The following is a 19,100-nucleotide window of genomic DNA, read 5'->3' as shown; positions in this document are numbered from 1 at the left end:
GTGGGGCTTGGTTCAAGGGTAAGTCAGTAGCCTTGAGCTGAAAAGCTCCTGGACAGTGCCCCATGACCCACAAAAAAGAAAAGAATAAGAATAAAATTGCAGGTTCTTTGAGAAGATGAATAAAATTGATAAATCAGGAAAATATAGATACTACAAATTAGCATATTTGGAATAAAAGAAGGAACACTGGTCCTATAAATAAATTAAAAAGTGACAATGAGCCGGGTGCTGGTGGCTCACTCTCTAATTTTAGCTACCCAGGAGGCTGACCTGGAAGACTACAGTTTGAAGCCAGCCCAGGCAGAAAATTCAGTGAGACCTCATCTCTAGTTTGCCAGTCTGGAGGCGTAACTCCAGTTGTAGACCTCTAGCCATACACAAGCATGGTGCCCCTAAGGTCAGTCACCAGGGCCAGCAAATAAATGAAAGAAAAAAAATCATAAAGAAGCGGGTGTGATGGCACTAATGCCATCACTTGGAAAGCTGAGGAAGATCATGAGTTTGAGGCCAACCTGGGTTGTCTCAAAATACTAGATAATAAATATGAAAAACTGCTATTGCACTTTGTGTCCTAGAAGACACTACCTGTGTCCTGGACAGACAAATCTGAGGGACTCATTTAGCTCTAAATAACGAGCAAAATAGGAATGGGGGTATGACACAAATGATAGTCTGTTAGCTGAGTGGGGCTGGGAGAGAAAGCCCAACTAGAAGCCTAAAGTCCAAGCCCTAGTACCCACATTGAAAAAGAAAGAAAGAAAGAAAGGTCACTAATTAGGCCTATATCTCTTAAGGACTGGCATTTGTGGTTAAAAGCTATCTTACAACCTGGGCACTGTACCTCATACCTCGAATCATCCCTACACAGGAGGCTGAGATTGAGAAGATAGAGATCTTGGTTCCAGGCCAGCCAAAACAAAAAATTTATAAGACTTTCTCAACCATTAGCTATGGTGTCTTGAGCTTGTATAGAGTAATCATTGAAAAGCTGGTAACTTTTGCCTGTAATTGTAGCTACTCAGAAGGCTAGGATCTGATGACAGTAGTTTGAAGCCACCTCAGGCTGGAAAGTCTGAGAGATTAATCTCCAATTAACCACTAAAAAGCTGAAATGCTAGCCTTGAGCAAAAAAGCCCATAGATAGGGCACTGTCTCTGGTTTAAGCCCTTTAGGACTTGTACTTCCATACACACAAAGGGCTGGGTGCATACACCTATAATCCTATCTTCTCAGGAGGCTGAGATCTGAGCATGGAGGTTCAAAGCCAGCCCAGGCACAAACGTCTGAGACTTATCTCCAATTAACTACTGGGAAACTGGAAGTCGCACTGTGGCTCAAGTACTAGAGCACTAGCCTTGAGCTGTAGAGCTCAGGGACACCGCCCAAGCCCCCCCCACAGGCCCCCCCCCACACACAAAAAGGTTGATCTTGGTCTATGTATTTGCTAATGGTAAAAAAGACAGACCTTATCTCAAAATAATCATTGCAAAAAAGGACCCTGTGGCTTAGAAACTGAGTTACCGCTTAGCAAACACTTGACTCTTAGTTCAAGCCCAAGTATGTACCTCCATCTCCCCCCCCCCAAAAAAAAATCATGCCAAGAAAACACCAGTTTTGGAGGCTGAGAATGTGGCTTATGGTAGAGTGCTTACCTAGCATGCAAGAAGTCTAAGTTTGATTCTTCGGTACCACATACACAGCTAAAGCTGGAAGTAGCACTGTGGCTCAAGTGGTAGAGTGCTAGCCTTAAGCAAAAGAAGCTTAGGGACAGTGCCCAGGCCCTGAGTTCAAGCCCCAGGATTGCCCCCCCAAAAAAGAAAACACTAGTGTTTGTTTCTTTCACAATCCAACGTAATAAAAACAAAACACACGCACACACACACGGAAAATAACACCCTGCAAGTTTAATGAGCTAACCATCATTTAGTGATCTTGGGAAGGGATCTATGTCTGCTTCTAGTCCTCATCTTTTCACCTTTAGCAAGTGGTCTCTTATTTTGTGACTACCTTTAGATAGGTACCAAACACTGCTGACTTAACTAAGGAAGAACTTAAAGAGCTTGAAGGTTTTTTTCTTTTTTTTTTTTCTGTAGACTGGAGTAGATTTAGTGCCCTTGTAATGTTTGACACTTATTAGGCCCTCAATAAATATCCCATAGCCAACTAAACAGTTTTAGAGCAAGGAACAGAATGACTGTATTAATCATCCCTTTGGCATAGAATCTGAATTTGGAATGTAGTTGGAAACCCCACAGAAAGAAAAGTCTTCCTTGGCTTAAGTAACATGTCAAAACACTAGAAGAGCTGGGTGGTCTGAAATTGGCCATGCCTTTAGCCGTTTATCTGATGGTGGCCTTTCCTTGCATTTAACTATCAATATATCTGAAGTATAGAGCACACTTTTATGATATTGTGGCATAGTAACTCACACTTAAATGTCAATAGAGACACTCAGAAAGACCTGCAAGGTTCAATAACTTCTGGTGTGGGTTTGTTTCCCCTGTCATCACCCATTATGTATTTTTTTACAGCTTTTAAATTGCCATGGACGAAATTGGTCAGGATCATAATAGATGGCCCAGGAGCTGCCAAGGATACCCTTGTAAGGGATGAGAAAAATTCAATACTGGCTTGATTTTATTTGTCTAAATTGTAGGCTATGACTCTAATATAATTCATGTTGCAAATACACTGAGGTGATGGCAAAGCACAAAATTGTGCCATCTGTGGAAAGAATGCTCTCTTAACTCCCTTAAGTTTATGGCCTGAGATACTTCTTCTTCCAATTATATAAAAATTCCTTTATTGTCAGCAAGGATAAATCAGGCTTTAGTATATTGATTTAGATAAATCTCAGCAGTTAAATTGGAAATATTTTTAAGATTTTATTTTATGGTTATGCAAGTTCCTTTTTATGTCTCTTGAATGTCTTTGCTTAACTAAGACTATTGAAAGAACCCAAATTGTCTTAGTACAGGTTCTTTTTTTTTTTTTAAGTAGATAATTGGTTGAAAATGGCCTTTGTAACTCTTGAGCTGCAGATGCCCCAAATCTGCCAGATAATGCCAGGATAGTGACTTTCCATTTTAACTCTTATTCATTTTGTGAGCATGATTTGACAAAGTGATGCCTATATGTTTTGAGGTTCATGGGATTCTATTCAAACATTGCTACTATCCATTTGTCTGGAGAGTTATGTGAGAGGTGACAGGGTCCACAAGTTCATGCTTCATCACATTTAATTAAGAAAGGAGAGCATGTGAAATTAGCACCCACCTGAGAGCGGGGTGCCCTGAGACTAGTTCAGTGCATTCCAGAGGTGGAGTTGCTAGAATGCTCCATCTGGAAGAAGTTTTCCCATTACAGTGCCAGGTTCCACTTCCTTATAAATCTTGAAACAGCTGGCTATCTAACCTCTTGCCCAGTGGTTGGATTTAGATATACCCTAACTAAATTTCAAGAAGATTGACACTTGAGAGAACAAGTTTCAGTAGATTTTTTTTAAAGGGGAAAAATGTCTCAGATAATTATGATATCAAGAATTTGTATAATACTACTACATATACCAGTTTGCCCTACCGATACTTCAAACAGTTCTTAGAATTGAGTTCTGCAGTCAACACTTTTGTTTGTGTATGTGAATGTGTATGTACCTGGCCTGTGGCTTGAACTCAGGGCCTTGGGCTGCCCCTGAGCTTTTGTGCTCAAGGCTTGCAATCTACTGTCGTTCCCAGTCTCTCTCTACTAGTCAGAATATGGAGAAAAACACACCCGACCAGTCCAAGCTGTGAGAGGAAAGACCCACTGTCCTCCCGCATTCAGCCTTCCTTCCCTGGAGCACAAACAGAGACGGCACGCAGCTTCATCAAGGCAGGAAAATCCTCTCTCCCAAAAAACCCCCTTCTGAGGAAGTCCCTCCAGCTAATATACCTTCACTCTAGGTCCCAGCAGAGAGTGATCAACAATAACACATTTGTAACCAATGGTAATCAAGTCTTACGCCCTGCCTGTTGCGCCTTGCCTTGTCTCAGCAGAAAGTTACTAGACGTGGCGTTACTCGGCCCCCAACACTCTACCACTTAAGCCACAGTTCCACTTTCAGGTTCTGGGGGATAGTTTATTGGAGATAAGAGTCTTGCACACTTTTGATCTGGCTTTGAACCTTGATCTTCAGATCTCAGCCTCCTGAGTAGCTAAGCATCTTAGACTGATTTTTTTTCCCATTTTGCCAGTCCTGGGACTTGAACTCAGGGCCTGAGCACTGTCGTTGGGCTTTCTCAAGACTAGCACACTACCACTTGAGCCATAGCACCACTTCTGGCTTTTTCTGTGTATATAGTACCAAGGAATTGAACCCAGGGCTTCGTGCATACTTGGTAAGCACTCTACCACCAAGCCATGCTCCTGGCCCCTCTTAGCCTGATATTTTTTTTGCATGTTTTAACATATTTATTCATTAGGTCTTATGTCCACAATAAATTAAACTTTATAGGTAATCAAAACATTATTACATGATATAATTACAGCTGTCTGGAATTAGAGTTTAAGAAAGTTACTGCCATGCTCTGTGCAACTGGAATGTCCCCTGATGGCAAGGGTTAATATCAGTATAAACCGTGTGGTAATGTGCAGTTTAGGCTGGGGGCTTGGCCTGATTTTTAAAGGACCAGGAACTGTAGCTTTGCTTACCAAAGGGAGAGCACTTCCTCTCTGGACACTCCTCTATTAATAAAGTTTGTGTTGTCTATATGTGGCTTGTTAATGATAGGAGTGTTAACGACCACAGTTAATCTTCCTCCTCAACTCTCTCCTAATCCAGTCTCTTAAATAGACATTTAAAAAGCTTTTAACTCCTCTTGAATTAGGTACTTAAGGCTTTTGGTGGAGGTGGAGTGATAGTTATCAGCCCATTTAACAAAACCTGAGACAGCCAGGACAGCTATAATGTGCATCTCTGTGCTGTGTTTTTGTTAAAATGCCACATGGCTAATACTTGGGAAATCATAAATCCAGCGCAAGAAAACATCTTTATAGAGGGATGTTTTAGTTTTATGCTGTTATGTGTTGTAACATACTTATGGCCACTGGTACTTCAATATCTATAGAGAGCGAAGAACATCCAGCAGGTTAAAATGGTTCTGTAAACATGGTATGTTTTCACCTTTTATTTGTGGAATAGGACAGAGCAGGGGACAGTTAGAAGACAGAGCTGTAGCTGACAATTTAATCTTTCCCTGAACTGCCTGTCTTTCCCCAAGGACCTTAATCCAGATGTGGGAACTTCTCAAGCCTGGGCCAACCAAAGCCACTCACCAGTAACAAATTTAATTAGCCTATATGGTAGGTGATGATCGATGCATATACATGCCCCCTTCCTTCCTAGCTCTTTGGCCATGAAGAGGCAAGGATGACCTGGAGAGTTTTGTTTTCCCACTTAGTGGACGCATGGAATTTTTAGTGAATCTCAAAAATGAAAGGAGGACTCATTGGTTATGTACCCTGACATTTGGTTTGATTAACTATTAAAATAGTTCAGTGATGCCGTTTATGTATTGGCTTTCATTCTCTCTAACAATAAAAGAAAGCTTAGAATTCTGGAATTCCCTAATATGTGCTTTTGCTCATTAAGTGGCGAAAATTAAATGTCCTACACAGAGGCCTAAGGAGAGCCAGGAGGACAGCTGGTATTTACAGGTTGTGGGGGACGGGACTAGAGCAGTCTGAACAGATCAAGCAGCCTGATAAGGAGACTTGTGTGGGTAGTTTTGTGGTTTTTTCCAACTGATTGGTTAATGCCAAGGGCTGACCATCCATCCATTGCTGAGATCACCCCAGTTTCTTGTACTATCCTTTCCATAATTGCTGGAGATGGGTAGTTTTTAAACATTTTGCTACCCTCCCAGAACTGTTTTCCTTTGTTTCACCGCTTTTTTGGGGGGTGGGGAGTGGGAGTATAATCTGTTAAAAGAGTGTTGGAATGTGAGTCTGTCCACAGAGTTCTTCCATGTTTTTCCAAGACGATTTCTGTCCAGATCCCTGGTTTCAGTGTTTTCTCCCAGCATTTAGAGGCCAATAAAGTGAATTTGTGGTGTGTTCTCCATATGAAGGGTTGAAGAGCCCCCACTTTCTGCTCCTTCTAAGTTCTCCATGATTAATTCTTTTTACTGGTTCTACTTGTATTCAGAGTGGGGCTGGAAAGCTGTTTTGCTTGAAAGACTCTAGAAACTTGAGACACCAATCATCCTTCCCCTGAAGATTTCCATGAGGATAAGGTTGTGCTGAGGCTCTTCTCTTCCTCAGTCATGCTATCAGGATCCTGCCTTAATCACTCCATCATCCTGCCAGTCTAGTCTCATTTCTCATACCAGCATGCCCCCTCCTCCCAGGCTCCGAGTGAACCACCAGTCTTGATGCTTTATCTGGTCCAGGCTCTAGCTTTAAATTGTCCGTCTGGCTTTGTGTTTCATTTGACCCTAATACACTGGGTCACTCTGTCTAAAAGAGAATTATGTCCCCTTCTGTGTCTGGGTGCATTTCTCATTTCTTGCTGCTGCTCCTGAGCGAATCTGTAACTTCAAGGTTAAGATAAGACACATTCCATCAGAGCTGTGTCGTCATCCTTGCCAGTTTCTGATCTGTGACTGTCTGGGAGATTTACAAGACAATTGCATACCATTCTTTAAAGAATATTATGGTTAGAGTCTGACTCCTGGCATTAGGCCTAATTTGATTTGTCAGCTGTTACAAAATCCATTTCCCAAAGAGAAAGGGACCTCAGCTTGAGTGCCCTGTAGGCAGGAGGAGGAGGAAGTTGATGTAGGCCTTTATGTTCTGATGTTTGAAGGGGACACTAGAGTCTTTTTTTTTTTTTTTTTTGCCAGTCCTGGGCTTGAGCTCAGGGCCTGAGCACTGTCCTTGGACTTTCTTAAGGTTAGAGCCTCAGCACCATTTCCGGCTTTTTTTTTCTTCTATGTTTGTGGTACCAAGGAATCGAACCTGGGTCTTCCTGCATGCTAGGCAAGCATTTGACCACTAGGCCAAACTCTTGGCCTGACATTAGAATCTTTTGCCCTATTTCTTAGTGAATTTACTTCTAGTGCCTGTATAAAGCATGGTTTCTCCTCTTCTTGCTATCTGCCAGCATGTTGAGCTGCAGGTGTTCCTGGGTATAAAGTTTTCTACCTTAAGAACATGTTAAATTCTGCCCTTTTTTGTTTTATTTTTGATTGGTGTGGAATCTCAACTCTAAGCCTGGGCACTGTCCCTGAGCTCTTCAGCCCAAGGCTAACACCCTACCCCTTGAGCCACAGAGCCACCTCCTTTTTTTCTGGTGGTTAATTGGAAATGAGTTTCACTTTGTGCCCAGGCTAACTTTGAATCACATTCTCAGATCTCAGCCTCCTGAGAGCTAGAATTACAGGTATAAGCCACCATGCCTGGCTTTATTTGTTATGTTTTAATGATGCTTGGGTAAGATCTAAATTTTATTTTCTCAAGACTGTATAAGACAAGTTAATCCCGGAATCTGGATCTTGTTTTAATTTCTTTGACATTATTTTCTAATCTTTAATCAGGAAAGGTGCCAATTTTTTTCATGTTTTGTTTCTGGAGGCTACGGGGCTTGAACCCAGGGCCTGCTAATTGCTAGGCAGGTGCTTTATCTCTGAGCCAGGTCCCCAGCCCATTTTGTTTTTTTGCCAGTCTTGGGGCTTGAATTCAGGGCCTGGGCATGGTCCTTGAGCTTCTTTTGCTCAAGGCTAGCACTTTACTACTTGAGCCACGGTGCCACTTGTGGCTTTTTCTGTTTATATGGTACTGTGGAATTATACCCCAGGGTACATGCATGTTAGGCAATCAACTCTACCTTTTTTTTTTTTTTGCCAGTCCTGTGGCTTGAACTCGGGGGCACTGTCTCTCAAGGCTAGCGCTCTGCCACTTGAGCCACAGCACTACTTTCAGCTTTTTCTGTGTATGAGGTACTAAGGAATCAAACCCAGGGCTTCGTGCATGCTAGGCAAGCACTCTACCACTAGGCCACCCTCCCACTCCTACCCTCTTGATCTTTACCTCCCAAATAGCTGAAATCATAGTAGCCCACTGTGCCTATCCCTCTAAAAGCAATTTTTACTTCAGTTTCCAGATGAATTTGCTCCAGAGAAAATCCCTTGTGGCTAAAAAAAAAAAAAAAAAAAAAACAAAACCTGCTGAGAGTGTAGTTCAAGTAGTAAGAGACTTGCCTAGTGAGCTTAGGGCCCAGTATTCAATCTCCAGCAAAGCTAGGGGAAAATAATCTATTTTACTCTCATGCTAAGGCTATTGTTCCTACTATTTGATAGTCAAAACTATCATCATTTAGTGGAGTTCTTTTGATGGTCCTTTTTCCTTACTCTGCTGTAGCAACTGCTCCCTCTGGGTTGAGAGTGCTCTAGGACTGGGTTGGGCTGGGGGTATGGTTCAGTGGTTAGTGTGCATGCAGATGCCTGGGCAAGTAGAGTTTCAGAGTTCTAAATTTTTTCTTAGTGCCTGGCCAAAGGAAAATTTCTGAAACTTTGTGTCACTCCATCCCATCTTCACCCCCCAACTCCCCAATCTCAGCCTCTGTCTTGACAGGCTTTCCCCCCTCCCAGGTATTTATATATACAGGGAAAAAATTATATATATATATATATATATATATATGTAAAATCAGATGGGTGATAATTACTAGGAGAACTATTCCAGGACATTTACAGCAACAACTATTGAGATGAAATGATGGTTGCAGCCAGCTTGTTTGACCCTTCATTTTGTAACTAGGTCACTTAGAAGCTAATCCCCTCCCCCCCCCCCCCCCCCCGCACCTATAATTTCAAACTTGGCTTGCCAATATTTCAATCTTTTAATTTTAATCCTGCATCTAGTGATCCTCTCACACAAGGAAACATAGGTAGTGTGTTTATAAAGTGCTTCCCCTTTCCCGAAACTCTTCTGTTATTTAATCCTCAAGCGATTTGAATTAACTGTACTGTGGCAGATGGTGGGAAGGCTTTGTCGCCAGTGCTTCTGGTGGGCTGGATATGGGGGGATGGTTGTACTGCCCGGTTGTACAAAGACCTAGCCTGTCCCTTCCCTTTTCCGGTGAGCTGCAGTCTTGTTCGATGATCCTAAAATGATACAGATTAAAACTCAGTGCTTTTAGAAACATAAATTCTGGCGTTTCGAGCTAAGAAGTAAGAAGCCCCTTGAAGTCTGAGTGCCTTAGCCTTTAGTCGCAGGGACATACCCTGCAGCTTCTCCAGCCAGTCTTCAGCGGACAAGGAAAGTATTTCAACTTTTTCTCCTGCCTCTCCCGTCGTCTACCAGGCTGCCAGTTGCCACGGCAACGGGCCAAGGCAGCTGCGCAGTGGCGCCGGGCCGTGGGTGGGGGCGGGGAGGAAGAACCGGGGCGAGCTGGTAGGTAAAGGAGGGCACCCCCCCCCCGTTCATCTCCTATTTGGGGGCTTCTCTTCTGCATGAAGGGACAAGGGAAAATTTTACCTCTTCTGTCCCCCTCGACCCCCCCTCCCGCTGAAGAACACATGTGTTAGCCCTGTTGTCCCGGTGGGCCCGGAGGCCCTCGGCCTCCCGGTGCCCCTGCACACCCAGCCCGGCCTCTGACCCTGGGCGGAAGCTCGCTCCGAGGGGAGGGGGCGGGGGCCACCGCCCGGAACCCGCCCTTCCGGGTGTGGTGAGGCCCAGGCTGGTTTTATCTTAAATAAACCTAAGCAGGTAGGTTCTTAGACTCTCCGGACTCTTCTCCCCGTACATGGAAGGGCTACTTAAAATCTACCTACGTTCTCCCACACCCCATCCAAATGTTTTAAGTTTAACTGTAAGGGCAGCAGTGCAGGCAGTTTCCTTAGGTATCTTACCTATTTCTGGTAAGTTGTTTCCAACAATAGCCAATGGATTCTTGTGATGATTTCTTAAAATTTACTCATCAGAAGGGACTTGGTAAATGCAACTTTGCTGCTTCCTTGAACATAATCCTGAGATTATTCCTCATCCTGTCTCTGGAAAGACAGTACTGAAGAGTGGTTTTGAAGATAACACAGCAAAATAAACGTGGAGTTCAGCTAAGAAAGCAACTTATGCAATTCTATAATTCAGACTATAGGCACCATTTAACAGGGGTCAGGAAGAATTCTTAAAAAATGACTGTGTTCACAACAGTGTGGGAGTTTTACAAAGTAAATTCTCTGTTGAACACCCCCTGATGTGCATACTTCTGAGCTTAACTCAGTTTCCATTTGTCTTGCCTTGCTTGGGCTCTCTTTGGGCCTATGAATGGTTCCTCTGTGTTTTGAGGAGGCTTGGTGTTGATACTGAGTCTGGGGCCAGACTTCTCTTTCTTCCTCCTTTTCCTTTGGCCCAAAGTCAACTTCAGTTTAAGAGGAGAGGTTTTTCCTTTGCTGTTTTGGTTACTTGACCACTGGGAATTACAGAACAATCCACTGACTAAGTTTGCATTTTAGAACTGAAAGTTTCTTTCTCCTCTCTGCTTCCCTTCCATCCCCAAATGAGTTTGCTGAAATGGAGGCTGGGTGTGTTGGAGATGTCAGCTCCAGCGCTGTGAGCTGATGGATGCTCAGAAGGACAGGCGCAGTTTGTCTGCGGGAAATGTACCTGAACATGTGGCAAAAGAGACCCTGGACAAGATGCTCAGATTACAGAAAAAGTTATATTTTAATGGCTTTACTTGTTTTCATTTTATAAAAGCCCTTATTCACCTTGGAGGAGAAAGTTTTCATTCAGTCCTTGTTGGTTTAGCTGCAAAGTTTCCACATTTCTGGTTTGAGTTCCTGCTTGTAAACAGTTACAAAAACGTTGAACAACTTCTGTTGGAATGTGTAATTAGAGGTCTTGGACAATTCTTCAATTGAAGAGAAAGTTCAGCTAGGAAAGTAAGGATTGGACCCCCTCCCCCATTTCTTAATGTTTTCAGAGCATCAGTAGAGTATTTGTAGAGCAACTTTGCAGCAGTTTTGTGTCATTCACTAGCCCATAAAGAAGTGACAATTTTTAACCTCACCAGGGGATTCTGACCCTTTTGTCTTTCCCCTCTGTAGGAACCCAGTGGCCTTATTCCTTCAGGTGGAACGTTGTACGACATGGGAAAGAAAAGCAAGAGGACAGCTGACAGTTCTTCTTCTGAGGATGAGGAGGAATACGTCGTGGAAAAGGTGTTAGACAGGCGTGTGGTAAAAGGGCAAGTGGAGTATCTGCTGAAGTGGAAAGGCTTTTCTGAGTAAGTGCTTTTCTGTGGCCTTTCAGGTTCTCTGCAGAGGTATGCCTTGCTTTACTGGTCCATGAGCCACCACCACCTTTTTTTTTCCTGCCAGTCCTGGGCTTGAGCTCAGGGTCTGATCACTGTCCTTGGACTTTCTCAAGGCTAGAGCTCTACCACCTGAGCCTCAGCACCACTTCTAGCCTTTTTCTATGTATGTGGTACCAAGGAATTGAACCCGGGTCTTCATGCATGCTAAGCAAGCACTCTACCACTAGGCCAAACTCCCGGCCCTCCACCACCATCTTTATCTTTTTCACCAACCTGTACATGTTTCCTGGACAGACCACACAGCCCCTGCTTGTTCCGTAGGAGCTGATGATATTCCATTGGCTTGAGAGGCAGTGTCATGAACTACCTAGAGCACACACTTGGGAGGTGATTATCTGGTCTAGATTTTTAGCTAGATGCTCTTGGCTCATTTCCTTCGTCTTTATCTGCTTAGTCAAATAAAGGATGTGAGATACAACTCACTATTGGTGTGCTTGCTAGCATGCTCAAGGCTCTGCATCTAATGCCCAGCACTGCCAAGAAAAATAAAAACTGGGATAAATATATAGATTTGCTGGGTAGATGCACAGAGCATACACAAAAGCTCAGTATAAGTATAAACCAGTATTGTTAGTATTCTTTGGACATAACTAAGCTAGAATGTATACAGTCAAGCAAAGGAAAGGAAAAGAGAAAAAGTTGATTCCATATCCCATCCCATCATTCTCCAGTATTGGGTATTAGAATGGTCCCAGAAAGAAACAGACTTTTTTTGGTCAGTTGTGGGGCTTGAATTGCACGGCCTGGGCACTGGCCCTGAGCCTCTTTGTCTTTGTGTTCTGCTCAAGGATAGTGGTACTTGAGCCACAATGCCACTTCAGTGATTCTTTTTTGTTGTTTGTTTGTTTTGGCAGTCCTGGGGCTTGAACTCAGGGCCTGGGCACTGTTGTTGGGCTTTCTCAAGTTTAGCTCCCTACCACTTGAGCCATAGTACCACTTCCAGGTTTTTCTATGTATGTGCAATGGAGGAATTGATACCGAGGAATTGAACCCGGGTCTTTTGTGCATGCTAGACTCTCCCGCTAGGCCAAACTACTTCAGTTTTTGAGTGATTTATTGAAGGTAAGAGTCTCACAGGGATTTTTTTCTGCCCTATCTGGTTTTGAACCATGATCCTCAGAGCTCAGACTCTTGAGTAGCTAGGATTACAAACATGAGCCACTGGAGCTCCTGGCAAAAGCACACTTTTTTTGGGTGGGGGGGGAGGGGGAAGAATGGTGGTGGTGGTGGTGGTGGTGGTGGTGGTGGTGGTGGTGGTGGTAATGGGGCTTGAAATCCTGAGCTTTTCAGCTCAAGGTTACCACCCTACCCCCTTGAGCCACAGAACTACTTCCTGTTTTCTGGTGCTTAATTGAAGAGTCTTATAGACTTCTGTGCTTTTGTACCCAGGCTGGCTTTGGGGTGGTTTGAACCCTGATCCTCAGATCTCAGCTCCTGAGTAGCTAGGATTACAGGCGTGAGCCACCAGCTCCCAGTCTAAAGCATACATCTTAAAGAAAGATTTAAATCCGAAGTGTGGAGAGGGAGGGAGCGTGTGGCTCAGGTGGCAGAGCATCTTCCAAGCTAGCATAGAGCCCTGAGTTCAAACTCCAGTACTACTGTCAGTTAACCAAGCAATCAATCGGAGGTCAGTGTTTCATTGGTAAAAATGTTAAACACACCAGGGGGATGCATTTGTAATCCCAGCTCTGGTGGAACTGAGGTATGTATGAAGAATGCTGAGTTTGAGGTCAGCCTTATGCATAAGACCCTGGCTTTAAAAAAAAAAAAAAAAGTTTTAAAAGCTAAGTGCATGTTGTCCACATCTATTATAATCCTAGCTACCAAGTTCACTAGACTTCCTTTTCCAAATGCAAACAGCAGATCTGAAGTGTGGCTCGAGTGGTAGATTGCCTGCCTACTGAGTACATGGTGCTAAGTCCAAACCCTAGTATTGCCCTAAGGGGGCGGAAAACAGATTCCATGTTTTTCCAGTTAAAGTCTTCAGCCCATAACAGATGATTTCATTAAACAAATGAGGGCTTCTTGTGGGGTTGGGCTTTAGCTGAGAAAATGTACATTTCAGATTGCTTAGCTTCTGTAGCACTGATGTTAAATGGGAATAGCGCAGTGGTCAGAAAACACTTTCCATATTTCTAAAAAGTAGCTATGAGAACCACTGAATTTGAGAGACATTAAAAACCTTAGGGTATTTTGTAGGCCCATTGAATCATCAGTGTAAATATTTGGGTGTTAAAAAAGAATGAAAATGTTCTCTTTTTTTTTTTTTTTTTTTTTTTTGGCCAGTCCTGGGGCGGGGCTTGAACTCAGGGACTCTACATTTTTCTTGGGCACATTTTGCTCAAGGTCAGCGCACTGCCAGTGGAGCCACAACACCACCTCCAGCTTTTTCTATTTATGTGTTAGCTAGGAAAAGAAACCAAGGCCCTCAGGCATGCAAGGCCAGAACTCTACCACTAGGCCACACTCCCTGCCCCCGAAAATGATCTCTTAAGCCAGATGTGGTGGTATACACTATAATCTTAGCCCTTTTATGTTTTATGTACTTAAAACTATGAAACCTGATTAGGTGGTTTTCCCTTTAACCTTTTCACTATGGAAGCTGAGGCAGGAGAATCAGAGTTTGGGGCTGGACTGGGAATGTGGCCTAGTGGAAGAGTTCTCGCCTAGCATGCATAAAGCCCTGGGTTTGATTCCACAGTACCACAAAAAAGGCTGGAAGTTGGTTGGGCTGTGACTCAAATGGTAGAGGGCTAGCCTTGAGCAAAAGAAGCTCAGGCACAGTGCCCAGGCTGTGCTCAAACCCAGGACTGGCAAAAAAAAGGCGGGGGGGAGGGGGAGGCTGGGAATATAGCCTAAAGGTAGAGGGTTATGAAGCCATGGGTTCGATTCCTTGATACCACATACTCAGAAAAGGCTGGGAGTGATGCTGTGGCTCAAGTGGCAGAGCGCTAGCCTTGAGCAAAAAAAAAGAGGTGTCCAAGGATAGTTCCCAGGCCCCAGGACTGGCAAAAAAAAAAATTAAGTTAAAAAAAGGCACCATCATTTAGAGGTTGAGGCCAACCTGAGCTACTTAGTTTTAAACTGTGATATACTATCACAGGGGAAAACAACCTTTCTATCTTTTAACTATTTTACCATAGATAAATAGAAGTTTGTTCTTACTTGGTCATAAATACCTGAAATTTCATAAATGACTGGAACAAATTCTGCTTTCTCCTTACCCCAGCATTGCTGCGACAAAGTCCTGCCTGAGTATCAGTGAATAACAGAGGGTGCTTAAAACAAACAAGTACCAGTCTTTTATATTTATAAACTAGGTACAGGGGAGGTTGTTAGCTGTAATAACTAATTGGAAAGTAGAATAATTGTGGTAATGTAATACAATAAAAACTATGTGAATGTAGTCTCTTAAAAGCTCTTAGAAGTAGAGGTATGCCAGGCACCTGTAATTGTGGTTCAAAGCCAACCCAGTCATGAAAGTCCGTGAGACTCTTATCTCCAGTTAACCACCAGAAAACCTGTTGCTCAAGTGGTAGAGTCAGTCCAGGCCCAGTTTTAAAAAAAGAAGTAGTAGTAGTAGTAGTAGTGGATGTATAACTCCAGTAATAGAATGTCAATGTAGAGCAGAAAATGCAAGCAAGAATGTGAGGCCCTAAGTTCCAGCCTCCCAATGTCAGCACATGTGCGTGCCCACGTATAATACATACCTACTTCTTAGTACATTGTACTAGCTGTGTGTGATGATGCTGCAGGATGTTCACTAGAGTCAAGTGCCTGGGCAGTGAGTCGATGTGGAATGGCAGAGGCATGTGCAGTAGTGACAGTGCACACTGTTCCTGCACAGTCGTGTGAACACAAGCACTACAACTACCTGATAATAGAGACGGCAGCCAGTGGGGGTGGGGGTGCCCTGTGCAGTGTAGATTCATTCTACTGTGTGGGAGGACTCAAATTCCTCCACATTACAATAAACAATTAAAAGCATACTGTTTTATTTCTGAAATTTTTTTCTTTTCCTTCCTTCTTTCCTTCCTTTGTTCATTCCTTCCTTTATTTTTATTGTTGTTGGTCATGGGGCTTTGGACTCTAGGCCTGATCACTGTCTTCAGCTCAAGGCTACTGCCCTCTTTGAGCTACAGCCCACTTCTGGTTTTCTACTGGTTAACTGTAGATAAGAGTCTCACAGTCTTTAGTGCTGGGCTGGCTTTGACCCATGATCCTCAGATCTCAGCCTCCTGAGTAGCTAGGATTACAGGTATGAGCCACCATGCCCAGCTTTATTTCTGAAAATTTCTAGTCAATGTTTTTGGACTGCTGTTGACCAAGAATAAGTAGAACCACAGACAGTGAGTCCACAGATGAGTAGCAACTACTGTTGCTACTGCTAGGCAATGGTCATATTCTTCCTCTTGAGTTTTTAAAATTCTTGTTAAAGCCAATTTCCACAGGAATATGTTAGTGTGGCTTTTCCTGAAGATGACGTATCTGCTGGTAGTGAGACAAGGATTTAGTACCAGATATATGAGTTTAAATGGTTTGAAAAGATTTTTTTTTTAATCTCTATTAAGGCATAGTATGTAGGATTTCTGTCCTTTTTGGCTACATTTCCTCTTCAAGGCATTGGAAAGGGCTAGGAATATATCTTGGTGATACAGTACTTGCTTAGCATGGATTTAATCCCTAGCATTGCAAAAAGTGAAAAGGAGAGAGACCAAGAAATAAGGTAGTGGAATTTAATCCCTGATTCTTTGCCTTTCCTCTCCACTCTTCTTGCCCAGGGAGCACAATACTTGGGAACCTGAAAAAAACTTGGATTGTCCTGAACTAATTTCTGAGTTTATGAAAAAGTATAAGAAGATGAAGGAAGGCGAAAATAATAAACCCAGGGAGAAGTCGGAAAGTAACAAGAGGAAATCTAATTTCTCAAACAGCACCGATGATATTAAATCCAAAAAGAAGAGAGAGGTGAGTAAGCTTTCTCTCCTTTTTCCTTACATATTCTTCTTTTGGCATCTGAATCCAAAAAGATCCTTAATTTTAGTTATTTGTTCTCATGAAGAACCTACAAGGTAAGGTAAATAAGGTAAATGGTTGAACAAAGGAGCAGCCAGGGAGGTAAGTTGATTAACTGCAGTGCCCCCTTCTGGCTGAGTGAGAAATATAAGTGAATTTTTAGTGAAGTGGCAAAAAAATAGAAGGTTTAGTTATTTTAGAGGGAATAGTGGATTATGTATGCACATATACATAAAAGTCTTCTAAAATGATCTTTTGAGCTGGGTACTGGTGGCTCACTCCTGTAATCCTAGTTACTCAGGAGACTGAGATCTGAGGATTGCACTTTAAAGCCAACTGGGGCACGAAAGTCTGTGAGACTCTTATCTCCAGTTAACCACCAGAAAACCAGAAATGGCGCTGTGGTTCAAGCCCAGGCACAGAGTTCAAGCCCTATAACCAACCAACCAAAAAAAAAAGAGAGAGAGAGAGAGACCTTTTGAATTTTTTTTTTTAATGGAGGAAATAAGCTCTGAAATGCTTAGGACTTCACTCTTTTTCTTTTTTTAAATTTAATTTTATTGTCAGGGTGATATACAAGGGGTTACAGTTACATATGTAAGGTAGGAGAATGTATTTGCTGTCAAACTTGTTACCCCTCTCCCTCACCAGTCCCCCAGGACTTCACTTTTTTCTTTTCCACTGACAGTACTTTTTTTTTAAATTGAAATTAAGTAGTTACATATATTTTACAATACTGTGGCATAGTTGTACTTAGCTAATATCACAGTCACTTTTTTACTTTCATAATACTGAGCATCATCATTCTGTCTACAAAATTTATAAATGTTGAAATACACAAAAAAACCTTTAGTTTTACATAGAACAAAAGGTTTAACTCTTTGAACATGGACAATAAAACATTTTCTTCCAGATCAGAAAGTGTTATGTACATTTCTTCCCTTTGCTAGGGAATAGGTTGTTCCATCTTTCTCTCTCATTCTCTCCCTCCCATCACTCCCTTGCATTGCTGAGTTTCTTTTCATCAATGTCTGGTGCCACTGATGAATCTGGCTGCCTGTACTTTGTCACTTGCTTACCATTGATTCTATGCCCATAAACTCCATATATAAGGTACCCCAAAATACAGAGTCTTCCAATAACATTAAAACAGATTAAAGAGGGGGTCCTTTATTTCCTTTTTTGGGGGGTTCTTTACGTTCTGTATATTATTTCACAGCACTTCTTTTTAAACATTTATGTTTTTCCTTGAGGTGAAATTGATACAGTCGATCATTTCCAAGCCTATAGTTCAATGGCATTTACATTTTCTCTCTGCATTTTTATTTTACCTTTTTTTCCTCCCCAAGGCCTGGGTGCTGTTCTTGAACTTTTTTACTCTACTACCTTCACTTTTGGCTTTTTTGGTGGTTAGTTGGAGATAAGAGTCTTACGGACTTTCCTGCTGGACTGGCTTCAAACCATGATCCTCAGATCTCCGCTTCCTGGGTAGCTAGGATTACAGGTGTGAGCCAGCCCTGGCATATCTCTCTCTGTGTCTCTCTCTCTCTCTCTCTCTCTCTCTCTCTCTCTCTCTCTCTCTCTCTCTCTCTCTCTCTCTCTCTCTCTCTTTCTCTTTGTAGCAGAATCTTCTTATATAGTCCAGGCTGGTCTGGAACTCTTTTTTTATTTCTTATTTTGCCAGTCCTGGCCTAGACCTCAGGGCCTGAGCACTGTCCTTGAGCTTTCTCAAAGCTAGCGCTCTACCACTTGAGCCACAGCACCACTTCCAGCTTTTTCTATGTATGTGGTACTGAGAAATTGAACCCAGGGTTTCGTGCATGCTAGGCAAGTACTCTACCATTAGACTACACTTGAGGCCTGACCTGGAACTCTTGACCCACTTGCCTTTATCCTCTTAAGTGTTGAAATTAACAGATGTCCACTAGCTATATAATTGCTCTCTCCTTCCCTGCCTCTGTCCCTCTGTCTCTCTCTTTCCCTCTCTCCCTTCCTTCTTCTGTCCTCTCTCCCTCCTTCTCTCCTTCTCCCTCGCTCCTTCTCCAGTACTGAGGTGTGAACTCTAGGCCTCACACTCTAACTTGGCTTTTCCTTCCAGAGTTACCACACTTTAACCGTGCTTTCAGTCTGACTTCTTGCTGTGTAACTAGGGCCTTTTCTGTTGGGCTGCTTCAAAGCCACAATCTTCAGAACTCAGCCTCCTAAGTGGTTAAGTTTACAGGTGTGAACCACTCCTGGCTGGCTTATACTTTCTCTTGATTCACGCATTTTCAGTTAAGAACCCCCCTCTCTCCCCCCCCCCCACTCGCTCGCTTTTGTTCTTCTGTTTGGAAAGTTAATGAAAATTTGGTTTGATTAATTCATTTTGCTCCTTATGATCTTCAGTGCTGATGTAACTAGCATTGTTATTGCTGCTCTTTTCTCTCTATATTTTATGTGCCTTTGAAGCTTTTACTCTTTCCATTTGTGTAAGGTTATATAAAGCCTTTATGGTAAAAGCAATCCCATGCATTTGAGTTTATTTAATTTTATTTTTTGCTAGTCCTAGAGCTTGAATTCAGGGCTTGGGCGCTGTCCCTGTGCCTTTTATGGTTTTAGCCGGATGTGGTACACATTTGTTATCCCAGAACTTGTGAGGTAGATGATCTGGAGTTTAAGACCAAGCCTGGGGCCAGGTAGTAGGGCCAGTTATGAAAAAGAATTGAAATGAGAGAGAGTGCGGGCTGCA

At 42.8% G+C, this 19,100-nt stretch overlaps 1 protein-coding gene across 4 annotated transcripts in view; it reads left to right on the top strand.

Annotated features, from left to right (window-relative positions):
- The window catches only part of Cbx5 (chromobox 5), a 37,697-nt gene that overhangs the window by 8,365 nt on the left and 10,232 nt on the right, over positions 1 to 19,100 (top strand). For 2 of the 4 annotated variants that reach the window (XM_090326762.1, XM_090326755.1), the window contains exons 2-3: positions 11,088 to 11,266; positions 16,138 to 16,324. In XM_090326762.1, the coding sequence (XP_090182888.1) occupies positions 11,130 to 11,266; positions 16,138 to 16,324 (324 nt within the window). In that variant the 5' untranslated portion in view covers positions 11,088 to 11,129. Of the gene's footprint in view, positions 1 to 9,365; positions 9,433 to 9,677; positions 9,748 to 11,087; positions 11,267 to 16,137; positions 16,325 to 19,100 lie in introns of those variants that run through there. The other 2 variants (XM_090326740.1, XM_090326746.1) reach the window with 2 other exon arrangements.

The sequence above is a fragment of the Megascapheus bottae genome, chromosome 2, assembly GCF_031878675.1.
Source record: "Megascapheus bottae isolate mThoBot1 chromosome 2, mThoBot2.hap1, whole genome shotgun sequence".
Classification (NCBI taxonomy): domain Eukaryota; kingdom Metazoa; phylum Chordata; class Mammalia; order Rodentia; family Geomyidae; genus Megascapheus; species Megascapheus bottae.
This window is presented reverse-complemented; position numbering and strand designations above follow the sequence as displayed.